The 14,858-nt window shown below is 35.7% G+C and overlaps 2 protein-coding genes across 2 annotated transcripts in view; both read right to left on the bottom strand.

Moving 5' to 3' along the window:
- The window catches only part of Alg11 (ALG11 alpha-1,2-mannosyltransferase), a 213,114-nt gene that overhangs the window by 102,156 nt on the left and 96,100 nt on the right, over positions 1–14,858 (bottom strand). The window lies entirely within an intron of this gene.
- Positions 10,130–11,117, bottom strand: LOC108358171 (uncharacterized). Its single transcript, XM_017609346.1, has one exon. The coding sequence runs from the start codon at positions 10,681–10,683 to the stop codon at positions 10,144–10,146; it is 540 nt and encodes a 179-aa protein (XP_017464835.1). The 5' UTR covers positions 10,684–11,117; the 3' UTR covers positions 10,130–10,143.

The following is a 14,858-nucleotide window of genomic DNA, read 5'->3' as shown; positions in this document are numbered from 1 at the left end:
TTTTTAAAATTGCCTGCACATCAGCATCAAAATACCTTTCTAATGATATATAATTGTTTATACCTTAGAAGTACAGTTTAGCCGTAAAAGGGGTGTAAAGGAAACATGATTGCCTATTTATATAATTGATTATTTTATATGAATTTTACTTCTTTACTACTGAAACATGTATATGTTTAAATTCGTTGGGAATTTTGTGGGATAAATTTTCAAGATGTGGGTAATTAAGGGATTTTTTCCCCATTTCCGTGGGATATTTAACAGAGAATGTCTGGCATCACTGGACGGATTGAGAAAATAAAAAACTGACGTTCAGATACTAAGCACGTAAATTTAGTATTGCATATAGCAAGAGATCGGGAAGATTTGGTGAACTGTAATCGTTCCTTCAAATAATCGGAATCCTGTGTGACTATGATTTTGTGTAGTAATGACAAGCATCTGAGTTTCAGTAGATCGTCGAACGGAATAGAAAATATTCTTAAGACAAAATTAAAAATAAGTTCATAACGACCAATGCCGTAAATATACCGAGCAATGTTGTTGTACACGATATTAAGTTTTCTATTGAGAGTTTGACAACTAGCATACAATTCACAGCCGTATAGTAGTGTCGGTAGTAGGTAAGTTTTAGCTAGGAGCAGTCGAATCTTCACTGGTGTGAAGTACTGAATACTCCAAAGGATCGCAACATGCCGTAAACTTTACCGATTGCATTAAAAATGTGGTTCTTGCATGTCAGCGTTTTATTACAAATTACACCCAAGTTCTTAGCAACAATTATAAACAATTTATGATATTGAAAATGAAAAGCGTGGGGCGCAAGCAATACAAAGCATTAGATTTAACTGACAATAGTCAAACTACATAACGTAGACCTAAAATTTCTACAGAGAAAGTACAAATTTGAGATCGATTTTAAGCGGTCGTTATTCATCTATCCGCATACATACATATATTACCCTTCATATCAATTCTGATCTATTACATGCGTCCCACGCTTTTTCATAAATTGTTTATAATGACTTTTGCTAAAATCTCAAAATAAAAAGTTATTAAAACAAATTCTATGGGACTAAGAATAATTATTATTGTTTCTACTTTTTAGTCCAATTATAAAAGCGTCGTATATTAAAAAGTTTTTTCATATAATTTATTTTCTACTTTTTAGTATTGTCTGTATAAAATTTTGCAATAGATATTAAAATAAATCAACGACATTAATAGATTGGTGCACACACATGCATATACATATGTATGTACATACAAACGAGCACCAATTAGTTTTATTTAAAGAAATGGCGTGTCGTCCATTTCCGCTGTAGCGTACGTGTAGCGTATTTGTCATTTCTGTTCAAACAAAACTACATTTGAGCAGCTTATTTTGAAAGTGGTATAAGTCACCTCGTCGCCTTGCGCTTAAATGACCGGTTACTTGTAACCGAATACATCTGCAAATCGTTCTATCGTCGTAAACTAATGACAAAACCTTCTACCAATGGTTGATGAAGTTGAACGAATAACCGACGCGTTCAGATACCAGTAACCGATCATTTAAGTTCAAGAGGTGGGAAGTGACTTATACCACTTTCAAAATAAACGGCTCATTTCGCTTCAGCAGACTAAACACGAATGACTTTATTGTCAAAATTAAACGTTTCAATTCAAAGAACGAATGACAAGCAAAAAGGAAAACAAAAACGAGATGTCACTCTGTTACATTTTGATGCCTACACTACTTGGCATTGGACCGATCAAGTCGATACGAATATGGTCAAACCTTTGATCTGGTTCAGGAAATTGAGTTGGAGATATGTGAACATGACGGCTGATCTTCGATCGCTGGCAAGGAATACATGAACGCGCCCACTGTGTGATGTCCTTGTTCATAGAACGCCAAACATATCGCTGTGAAATAAATTTATTGGTCGCTCTGGCACTCGTATGAGCCAGGTTGTGAAATTTATTGAAAATTTGCTGACGAAATTTCTTAGGCACAATTGGTCTTATGTTTTGTGTAGACACATCACAATATATTTCTTGCTTGCTTGCACCCAAAGTAAACTTCTGAACTTTCAAAGAAGATTTCTCATCGCTGATAAGATATTTAATTTCGTCGTCAGTTTGTTGTGCCTCAGCGAACAAATTAAAGTCTATCTCAGAAGGCACAATAATTGATTATATGCGAGATAGCGCATCAGCTACCACGTTTTCTTTCCCAGAGACGTGCTGAATATTTGTACTGAACTGGCTAATGAAACTGAGTTGTCTTGTTTGACGGGGCGAGGCCTTATTTGCTTGTTGGTGAAATGCAAACACTAAAGGTTTGTGGTCAGTCAATATAAAAAAGTCTCGTGCTTCCAGCCCGTGTCGAAAATATTTTATAGCTTCATAGACAGCTGTCAATTCTCTGTCGTATGTACTATATTTAATTTGAGTTGGAGAGAGCTTCCTCGAAAAAAAACCCAAGGGTTCCCAAATGCCGCCAACTTTTTGCTCAAGTGCTGCTTCAATAGAAGTTGATGATGCATCAGTAGAAACGCGGAGTTCGCAACGGGGTACAGGATGAGCAAGAAGTGTAGCGTTCGCGATTTATTCCTTAACTCGTGAAAATGCGATATCTGCTTGAGGAGTCCACTGTACGGGTCATTTGTCATTCTTCTTAGATTGTTTAAGAAAATCGTTTAATGGAGCTTGGGCTTCCGCTGCATCTTTTATGAGGCTCCTAAAAATTGTCTTAAGCTGGTGAATTGTTTTTGGCTTCGGATAATCCAATATGGCTCTCACTCTTTCAGGTAATGGAGACGAACCTTTCGAATTTATCCTGTAGCCGAGAAAGTCAATCCTATCGGCACCAAACACACTTTTGCCTCCATTTATATAGAGTCCATACCTTTTAAGACGTGTAAAAACTGCTCTCAGATGTTGCTCATGTTCCTCCAAAGATGACGAAGCAATCAAGAGATCATCAATGTATGCAAACAAAAAGTCAAAACCTTTGAGAACTTCATTAATGAAGCGCTGAAAACTTTTCTCAATCCAAAAGGCATTGTCAAAACCTCAAACAACCCGAAAGGCGTTATTACCGCTGTTTTTTGCATTATCTTCTTCGGCTACTGGTATGTGGTGGAATGCTCGGCGAAGATCTATAATAGAAAATACTTTCTTACCCACAAGTATCGAAGAGTAATAATGACGGAGTTCAATGAGGTACCGACCGACGAATTTTTGCGGGATACTTATTTTTTCCTATCAGTATAAATGTGGATACTTTTTTAAATAGGCCAAAATTTTATATTTTCTATAAAGTTTTTTTCGTTAAAAACTCGATTTTCATTAATGACGTTTTTTAAATGTTTTAAAAATCGCTACTTAAGCGTGAAATTAGAGCATTTTATTTTTTGTGAACGAAGCAATGAACATATGAAGAGATCTCACCAAAGCAGTGTAAGGCGCAATTGTTTAGTTAGCTAAAAAAGATGCTTTAAGCAAGATCTTAATATATACATAAATAATATAATATATATATAAATATATCACTTTCATATCACATATTTTCATTTGTTAATTTAAAAAGAAAGAAGATCTCAATGTAGTTTAAATACACTGTTTAAAAAACAAAATTTGATTTATTTAAGGAAATTTTTATGAATTTTACTGAAAATACTTTAAATACACTCTAATATTTTTTTTTTGTTTATTTGCGCGTATTAAGGGCCAGTTTTTCAGTGCACGGCCGTGGTTTACACTAAGTTTAAACGCCCGATCTGGCTGGTTTAAACTAAGATCAGCCAATCAAATGCCAGCCAGCTGTTCAATTTAAACTCAGTTTACTTAATCTAAATATAAACTGGCATTGAAAAACCGGACCTAAGAGGTAACTATTTTCCTCTTTTAATGTGTGCAAATTGGCACACCGAGTAATAAAATTAAACACTGCCTGTTTACTTTAACATACCAAATTTGTCGCAGAGAGCAAAATAACACATAAAATGTTTAAAAGAGAGTAAATGTAAGCCCCTTATGTTTATTATTTGTAGGAAATGTATTTTTAGTTTAAAAATTTTTGCAACTTTAAACATTTCATGTGTATATTTTAAAGATCTCAAGTTCAAAATCAAATCCTGAACATCTTATACGTATGTATATTTATACAGATTCCTGTTGAAAAATAGTAGTAGTTTTACACACACTTTTTAGAGTGTACAGGTACAAATGTAACATCTTAATTACTATTTATTATACTTACTTTGCAAAATACTTATGCATAAAAAATATTATTTTTAAATTGAAATAACAAATGTTTGATTTTATGAAATATAAATTATATATACACGTATTCCAATTCCAATTATGTATTTTTCTTGAAAATGTTTGGTTTTCTTACAAATTATGAGATGGATACGTAAAAAAAGAAAAATGGATACATTTGGATACATTTTTGGCTTGGTCGGTGATACATTTTCTTGGGGCGGCGCGGCAACACTGCTCACGGAATGTTTGGTAGATGTATTAAAGGTGTTGCTTTTTCCGCATATTTCAGGAAAGGATTGCAGGACCGATGAAAACTTTACGTTTTTGTTGATAGTTGACTACGAAGTGATGGGGGCCACGTCAAGAGACCCAACACACTTAGATCCAGTTTGGGAGTCTGATATACAACGATTCCTTAAGTCTACTAATATGCCATTTTTATGGATTAAGTCTGCTCCAATTATAGCGTATGGAACATTTGCGATGTAAAACACCCATTTAATTGCTCGGCGCAGTCCTAAATTTAAAGTTAATGCGCGTTGCCCATGAATTGTAATTTGTGTATTATTAGCTGCGTATAAAAGAAAATTTGTTTGTCTCGCCTTATCGCTACGAGTTGTTGGAATCACGGACACATCCGCCCCTGTATCTACAAGGTACTTAACACCCGTTTCTTGGTCAAAAACAAATAGTCGGCGAGTGGTTTGAGGGCCTCCAAAAGTCGCCAGTTCTATTGGGGGCGATTGTCGTTTCACTTTTGCTGCTGCCAAGTACATGGTTGAACACACTTGGTTGCCCGTTCACGGAATCTATTGTGATAGTAGCAAAACTTCTCATTATTGCTTCCGCTGCGACTCTGAGAGCGATGCCTACTATTTGAACGTACAGATAGTAATTTATCAACTTTGGACGCTAGTAATTCCAGTTGCTGAGTTTATCAATGCGCTCGTCGTGTTGATTTTCGCGTTTAATGGGCATTAAATGTGCAACAGTCGATTCTGGAACATGTTTGATCTCAATAATTTTGTCAGACAATTTTGCTAAACTATCGTTATCGAGTCCTTCGGCACTAGCCAATGCGACCTGTACATAATGTGGCAGGCGATGAAGCCATAATGTACGCCTGAATACTGTATCAAGCATGTTACCTCCGAGGCGATGCATCTCGGCCAATAATTCTGATGGCCGTCGGTTACCTAACTTTAATCCAGAAACTAAAGTTCTAAAACGTCGCTCTTGTGATACTGAAAAATATGTTAGTAGGGCATCTTTAACACTTTGATATTTGTTCTCGGCTGGAGGCTTAGCTACAATGTGTTCAATGACCGACAAAGTCTCTTGGTCAAACCGTGCTATCACTGCATAGTATTTGGTAGCGTCGGCTGTAATTTTCTTATTTTGAAATTGAGCCTCAATCGACGTGCACTTTCTGGTTCCAAAAAGGCGGTAGTTCAAGACGTTCAATACGATCAATCTGCGGATTTTGTTGTATTTCATTCAATCAGGCTAGGCCGACCAGTATCCAGCGCGGCTTGCTGTTCGCATTCCTGCTCTTGAGTTGGCATATCAATAATCAACTGCGGAAAAAGTAATAATGACATTATTCAGCTAAAAAGTTATCAAATAGCAAACACTTTTGAAATCCTTTGGGTAATTCAAATTCTCAGAATTCCGTTCAATTCAATATAAATTTGGCTGCGTCTATCTTCAAAAAACGTTCGGGTCACCAATTATGTAGCGTATTTGTCATTTCTGTTCAAACAAAACTACATCTCGCTTCAGCAGACTAAACACGATTGAATTTATTGTCAAAATTAAACGTTTCAATTCAAAGAACGAATGACAAGCAAAAAGGAAAACAAAAACGAGATGTCACTCTGTTACATTTTGATGCCTACATACGTAGTGCATAGGGCGGCATCTACCTCTCGAACCAACGAGGTTGATGTCTAGACTTTATAGGAACTTTGCAAAGCAAAGCTTTTATAGCTGTCTGGACACATAATAAAAAGAACAATTACGACGAACTCTTCTTTAATAGTCTATTTACAGGACAGCCGTAAATAAATAAAAACACTCTTCCGCTTGTGTTAACAAGAAGCACACAAAGATATGATTTTATTCGGAGTTTAATGTCACAAAGTTTAGTTGTAAAACGATTTTAATATATCTTGACTCGTTGGCGTCTGTTCGCGTGTCGGGTAAAAAAACGAAGACTACTCGCATTCTATGCCAGAGTTGCCATGACCTTACAACTCGGCCATACCTGCAGCTGCGGATCGGCCTCGATCCGTGATCAGTGGGTTTTAACGCCTTCATCGTCGCTGTTTTCCTCATTACTATCGAAAACCTGAGGAAGAGCGAACCATGGCTTTATTTTGTCGCTAGAGTAGACTGATGAGTAGTGTCGTTGAGTCCTTTGGGACCCAGGTATATCTTGTACGACATACCGATCATTGCCTAAAATTCGTGTTATTTGAAATGGACCTTTGCTCCGCGGTTCAAGCTTGCGTGAAGTGCCAGTGCTAGGTGGTTGGTATTCAACAACCACTAAATCGTCAACGTGGTATGATTTCGGAGTCGTATGCTTTTTGTCGAAGCGTTGTTTGGACTTGAGTCGCTCCTTTTGTATTCGCACAACCGCCTCTTCACGGTCGCTAACCAAATTGTCATTCATTGAGTTTTCGTACTGAAGAGCAAGTACTATCTTATTTTACAAAATGTCTCGTCTTAAAGCTGAATAATAGCTCTTGTGGTGTTCGTGAAGTCGTTTTATTACGCATGCTGTTGATCGACCATTGAATTGTTCGCAATGCATCGTCCCACGGCTTATCGTTTTTGACTGAAGGCAGTAACATCGAGAGTATGGTTTTGTTGCATCGCTCAACCAAGCCGTTTGCCCTTGGTGTTCGAACAGCATTGCTAATCTGTCGGATATCGTTTTCTTTACAATAACGCTCAAATTCTTTCGATGTGAATGCTGTTCCACGATCTGAGATGATTTTCTCTGGCATTCCCACATAACTGCTTAATTCGTTGAAGACCTCGGTGACGTGTTTGGTTGCTGTACTCTTGACTTCTCGTACAATCGCAAAACGTGTGAAAGCGTCGATGATCACGAGAATGTGTTCATTGCGCTTTGAACTTTTCGGGAATGAACCTAAGTGGTCTACATGGGCAGTTCGGAATGGTATAGGTTCTATCTCTCCAACATGGAACTCACCTTCCTTTTTACCACCTGGTACCTTATTGTATGTACAATCAATGCAGGATTTTAAATAGGATTTGATAAAGTTACGCATGCGAGCAAACCACATATGCTCACTTATTCGTGCATTTGTTTTCTCCAACCCAAGATGTCCAGCGTGCGCGCTCTTAACGATTTGACATCGTAGTGCATTCGGAACCACCGAGAGGTGTTTACCATTTACTATCTTATATACCCGGCCATAACTTATAACGAAATCTTTGCTTACCGCAGTATCTCCTTGCTGTAGTTTGCTGACTAGTGCTTTGATTGAATTATCTTGGAGTTGCATTCCAAATAACCAATCGTCGTTGCTAACTAGGACCTTGTCAACTCGAAGAGGTGCCGTTTCTAACTCACGCGCCTCCTCAACTGGCGCACGACTTAGTGCGTTGACGTGGGCCATACGTTTGCCAGCACGGTGTTCGACCTCGATATGATATACTTGGATACGAAGCCACCACCTACCGATACGCGGAACAAGTTCACGTTTATTCATAACTGTTTTTAATGCGTTACAGTCTGTGATAACCTTTACCCGTTTGCCGTAAATATAATATTTAAATCGTTCTATTGATTCGACCACTGTGAGAGCTTCTAGCTCGTAACTATGGTACTTTTTCTCATTGTCCGTAGTTGCGCGACTATAATAAACAACCGATTTCTAATCACCACCTTCGTTTTGCATTAACGCGCCTGCTAAACCGATCGCACTCGCGTCTGTGTGATCTTGATGATCTGCCTTGACGTTATAGTCAGCAATTACCGGGCGAGAAACTAAAACAGTCTTTATCTTTTCAAAAGCCTTTGCTTTTTCATTTGTCCACTTAACTATTTCATTTTTCCGCAACAATTGATTCAACGGAGCAGCGATGATGGCATACCCCGGTACAAATTTGCGAAAATAACCGCTCAAGCCGAGGAACTGCCTAATTTCGGTAACGCTCTCTGGCGTTTTAAATTCGCGTATTGCTTTTGTTTTAGCTAATCCAGGAGAAATACCATCGGGTGTTAGCTCGTGACCCAAAAACTGTATCGTTGTTTTCAAAAACTCACACTTTTGTAAATTGAGAGTAACGTTAACATTTTGTAATGCGTTAAAAACACGTTCTAACTTTTCGTACATTTCGCTTATAGTCAAACTGCCGATTAATATATCGTTCATATAATTAATCATGTCATTAGCTTTCACATTGTCTTTAATTTTAGCGATCAGACGTTGAAAAATGGCCGGGGCGTTTTTAAGCCCGAACGGCATGCGTTTAAATTCGTACAGACCTTCTGTCGTAATGAAGGCTGTAAATTTTCGGCTACCTTCCGCAATAGCAACTTGGTAGTAGCCGCTGTTAAGATCTAACACTGAGAAATACTTAAGACTTTTTGCCCGTTGTAGTTCTTCTTCAATGTTTGGCGTCGGAAATAATTCTTTCCGCATATGTTGATTTAACCGCCGGAAATCTACGCACAATCTTTCGCTCCCATTTTTCTTTTTTACCAACAGCATAGGGCTAGCGTATGGGGAATCGGATTTACAAATAATGTCGTTATCGAGTAGTTCTTTTAACATATTCGCGATTAATTCCCTTTTAGGTTCAGGAACACGAAACGGGTTTTGAGCAATAGGAATATTAGTATCCAGATCGATTTTCATATTTACGAGTTCGGTATGTCAAATTTCACTTATATTTGTTGCAAACACATCGCGATATTTATTCATCAACTAGAGCAATTTCTTTTTATTTTCAGTTTCGTCAATACCGCACTTTATTTCATCAAGATGCAATGATTATTTATTATTTTCGCTAACAATTTTATTGCACGCACTAGCAATAGTAATTTTCCCATTTAAAATTGTCATTTTCATGTCTGTGAACACATCTTGCCCCAACAGCAAGTCTACCGTCAAAAGTTTGTCATCAACTACGTATAGATACACATCTCGCTCACAACTGTCAACTTTCAAGTTAACACGCATTTTGGAGTAGGCATAGATCACACCTCCGCAAAACCCACTTATTTTTAGAGCACACTTTTCTTCAGCCGCAGTTTGGCTGATCATACTACATTCGCTACCCATATCTATTAGGGCTGTAAAAATTTTACCGTCTATTGTGACTACTTTCTCATAGTTATTTTCAGGAACTACCGCTTTAGTCGTACGAGCTGTCACACTATTCTTGACACAGTTTTCAGCTTTGCCCTTAGGATGCACTTTTTGACAGTCAACACATCTACGCCTGCGCTGTGGTTGCGAGCACTTTGAGGAAATGTGCCCTTTTTGTTGACAGTTATAGCAAATAATTTGCTTATCACTGTCACGGGTTTCACTAGAGTTTCCCTCAACATTCGAGATTGGTTTTTCTGGTTTAAACGTACGCACTGGTAAATTCTTAGAATAGTCAATTATTGTTTGTCGGAACTCACGCATCGAACTATAGCGATTTGCTGCTATAGCTATTTGTAATTCCCGCTGCCTAAGACCATCGCTTGCGTATTTCATTCTGGCGGGTTCACTTAAACCAAATCTTTTACCTAAAGCCCCTATACGAAAGCAATAGTCAAGGAGACTTTCGTTTGTTTTACGCGCCGCTTGGGACATTTTGAAATGTATATCAGCTTCATCGGGCACACAACTGAACTCTTCACCATTTTGATAGTTCACTCCAACTTGCATACAATTTCTCAGTAGAATTCAACCAATGTTTTGCTGCACCTTTGAGTCGACTATACACCGCCAACAAAAGACATTCCTCTTCCCATTGATATGCTTGAATTGCACTATTTACGCGTTCTACGAACTGTTCCACTGATATTGAAGATTCGTTTGTTGGATCAAATTCCGGAATAGCTTCCGCGATTTCTTTCACTGAGTAGCTACTACGGCCAGAAATTGTGGTCGCACTAGTAGCTAGAGAACTTAACCGCTCTCGCTCCCCGCGCGTATCCGTATCACCTACGTTATTATTCGCTTGCAACATTTGTAAAACGGAACTAAACATGTCGCGCAGTTCAGTAATCAGCTCTTGCACATTTGCATTGGCTATTTCGATACTGTCCGAACCAACAGCTTCGCTTAATCGCAAAACCAATTCATTTTTTAAACCTTCCGTAGAAAACCTTTTATCGCTTAAAATTTCTTTTAAATCAGGTAACTTCAATGTATTTATTTTTACCACCGGCATTTTGATAGTTTTTTTTTTCTTTTTTTAACTTCACAACAATGCGGTCTAATAAGAATTCAACCTGTCGCTTTTTCTTTGTTTTCTTTTGCTTTTCAACTGCACTTTGTTTGCGTTTGCTCTCATTACACGCTCAGTGTCGTTATTGCTTTACTACTCGTCGTTTACGCATATCGTTACACACACACACACTCGTTTAGGGATATTATGCGTTCATCCCTTTCGTGCTTATATGTATGTATATAAGTAAAGAATATTTGCGAAATTCCTAGAACGCCAGCGGAGTACTCAATTTTTGCCAGCGGAGTCTCATTTGCGTCTACGTGAATTTATCTACTTCTGAATTTTGATAGGATTGCCGTAAATAAATAAAAACACTCTTCCGCTTGTGTTAACAAAAAGCACACAAAGATATGATTTTATTCGGCGTTTAATGTCACAAAGTTTAATTGTAAAACGATTTTAATATATCTTGACCCGTTGGCGTCAAAAAACGAAGACTACTCGCATTCTATGCCAGAGTTGCCATGACCTTACACTATATTTAAAATATTTTTACCAAAAATAAAGCGAGCTATGTAAGTAAAAAAATACCAAGCATTGATAATGGTTTTTGTTTTGAAATATTATTACATTGGTATAAATAAGGTAAGGAAAATACTCCGATTTATTGTTTTAATATTATCAAAGTGGCAAGGCCGTTGATAATACTCACAATTTATGAAACTTCAAAAAATTGTATTATCCGTCAAAGGTTGTTTATTTTACCTTACCTTCTTTTTTGTATCATGATTAAACCAACAAAAGAAAAATAGTCAATTTATTTTGATCATAAGTATACTTGTACGTTAGGGTGCCCACTGAAAATGCTTTTTTGGAAATTTCAAGACCCCACAACCTAATTTTATTCGGTTATATGAGAAATATTATTGCCTATTTTTGCACATTTTTTAAAAGGTCATTTAGAGGTCGCGACCTGTCGATTTACGTCAGTCAACACGATTTTGTAGAATTATGAGTTTTTGAATGGCTATTTTCGATTCGATTTCAAGGATAGAATATGATCTGGGAAGCGGATATATAGACCTTTAAAATGGTATATAATAATCTATTTTTGGACTCGGCTTGTTGGAGTTTTTATCGGGTAAAATAAAAAATCCTATATTCCTCTTAATTTTTTTAATTTTGTCCATCGCTAATTTTCCATTTTCAAATATGTATTCTATCTAAAATTAAATCTAATTGTAAATAAACTGATAGCTCATTTATTGCAATCGCATAAAAATTGTCGAAATTGGACGACTTTTTTAAATACGGCCCTGAATTTATATGGTTTATGTACCGTACCCTCAAATTTTTTCAGCAGTGTGGCTAAGGCAACTGACTGAGTCAGCTGGGGTCGTTGGATCGAACCCCACTGAAAGAAGTTTGACGATGAAATGTGGTGATTTTCGAAATAGCTATCACTTCTGCCATTTTTTTCTAAATTATTGTTGCTTTTCCACACTAGTTTTTCATTAAAAACGGCCTCAATCTCAATAAAAATTGTTGAATATAATTTCTGAAAGGCCATAAAATAACAAAATCAAATATTTTCCTACAAATTCTTTTAAAACGTTATCAATTTAGATGAAACTTTGCAGAATATCTATAATTTTTGCACAAATATAAATAAAAGAAAAATAGAGAAAACTTTATAAAATATCACGTCCCACCAAGCCTTTAATAATTATGTTATGGATTTGTCATATTTGTGTATTATTTGTATCCTTTAGCATAAAGAAATTGAATCATTTAAACCGAACCGAACCGTGGTTCAAGGAAAATCGTGAACCGGTATAAGATTTTTCGAAGTGGTTCGAACTAGGGATGCGGCGAATGTGGAATTTTAGACACCCGCGGATACGAATGCGGATGCGGATGTTTAAAAGCAAATGCGAATGTCGAGTATTTTCATTTCATTCAATCTTTTATAGTACAACAATGATAAAACGAAAGATAATACTTATTTATTTATATATTGAAAATTGAAATTCTAAAAAATATACAAACGCATATGACACTTTCAATTAAACAGAGATAACACGGATACATAAAACTTATAACATATATACAAACATTATGGTATGTTAACAAAGCTCAAAAAATCACTCAATTATATATTATTGCAAATATGTAGATGGTTCATCAATTTTTAGAGAAAGAATTATAAAGAAATAATTTAGGTGATTTCGGTAAATAAAAAATGGAAAGGTTAGTAATTTTTAATAATGTTCTTTTAGTACTTGAATTTAAAAATTGGAACATTGTAAATAATAAAAACTTTTTAAAGGACCGTAAATCAAACCTGCGCACAGTGCTTCCCTTCCATATAAAATGTAGGCTAAAATAGAATTATAAACGGATTTAAATGAAAATTCGCTTCTTAATAAAACTGAGGACGCTGAATTCAAAAATGCAATTTTGGGATTACTTTCATACTTTCACTGTAAATGCAGTTTGAAGTGGAAAATTTGGGTTCTTGTGGCTTTTACATAGGTATGTACATATAGATCGTTCTATTTTCAAAAGTGAGGTGTCAAATGGCAGGGCTTGGCCTCTAGATGTGCAATAAAGTTATTTATTTTTGAAAAGGGTTGCCACCTGTTACAAATTTTATTAAAATTCTTTAATAAGTTAAATGAATTAGATATTACAATATGGGTATCAATTGAACTAGTTTTGAAAGTACTTTACTTCTAAACGACAAGTAGAAGGGTTGCCACATGTTTGAAAAATCAAATTCACTTTAATTAAGGGAATAAGGTAACTGAAATATGCNTAAATGAATTAGATATTACAATATGGGTATCAATTGAACTAGTTTTGAAAGTACTTTACTTCTAAACGACAAGTAGAAGGGTTGCCACATGTTTGAAAAATCAAATTCACTTTAATTAAGGGAATAAGGTAACTGAAATATGCATATCAATATGAGTATCAGACAAATGAAAAAATTTTACATATTTAGCAAGAATAAGTAAAGATTAAAAACTTTCCTGAGTTAATTTAAGAGAGAGATTAATTTAAAAGGAATGTAATCAGAACAAATCTCTGATTGACAATGCATGTATTTGTAATAAAATAACAAATACGATGGCGTAATCCTATGGTTTGACGCGATTATTATTTTAGTTTAACTAAATTCGACTTTACAAACAGGTGGCAACCCTATACGTAATCTTTTTAAGCCAAATCCTTCTTAAACCTCTTTCGTCTGACTTCCTTTTGGTGATACCTATCTATTTCAATTACCTAATTCTTTTAATTCAAAAGGAATTTACTTTTTTAAACAGGTGGCAACTCTCTACATGTAGTTAATACAAATTTCGATTCATACCNAATCCTTCTTAAACCTCTTTCGTCTGACTTCCTTTTGGTGATACCTATCTCTTTCAATTACCTAATTCTTTTAATTCAAAAGGAATTTACTTTTTTAAACAGGTGGCAACTCTCTACATGTAGTTAATACAAATTTCGATTCATACCCATTTCTTAATAATTCATTTAACTTATAAAAAATTTTAATCTAATTTTTTAACAGGTGGCAACTCTTAAAAAAAATAAAGCGTCTTTTGTCCACAGGTCAAGCTTTTTAATCTGACACTTCATTTTTGAAAATGGAACCAATCGTGCAGATCTGAAGGCACTCATAAAAAATTAAAAAATTATTTTATGCATTAGCCGAAAACGAAATACTTCTGAAAGTGCAAGGTTTTTATTTCTTCTTTTGACAGCTAAAAGCCCGTACTATTTAAAACAAATAATAATAAAAAATAACCTTTTTTTACATATATTTTTTATTTATTCCATTAAAATTTCGAATTTTTTTGAAATGTTAAAAAAAATGTTTTTCTGGAACACCGCAGGCACACCCTGTGTTTAATTTTATTCCAAGAATTCTAAAGAATATATTTTTGAAATTTTTTTTTGTGAAGAGCTTACGCTTGGCTATGCTCTTATTAAAATTCTTAGTATAAAATTTGTCGACTTCAGTGGCTTCTTGGCAGCATATGTGACCTGGTCTACGAAAAGGGAGCTTACGTGCGAAAACTAGTTTTCTGTGAAAAAGCTGTTAAAAGTAAGCAACTCGTTTCGTCAGTTTCTCATTATCTCGTTAATTGTTCTCCGCGCCGGAC

Source organism: Rhagoletis zephyria, unplaced genomic scaffold, assembly GCF_001687245.7.
Source record: "Rhagoletis zephyria isolate East Lansing unplaced genomic scaffold, Rhagoletis_zephyria_1.1 Rzeph_scaffold_00219, whole genome shotgun sequence".
NCBI classification, from domain to species: Eukaryota; Metazoa; Arthropoda; class Insecta; order Diptera; family Tephritidae; genus Rhagoletis; species Rhagoletis zephyria.
Note: the sequence above shows the minus strand (reverse complement) of the source record. Positions and strands in the feature narration are given on the sequence as shown.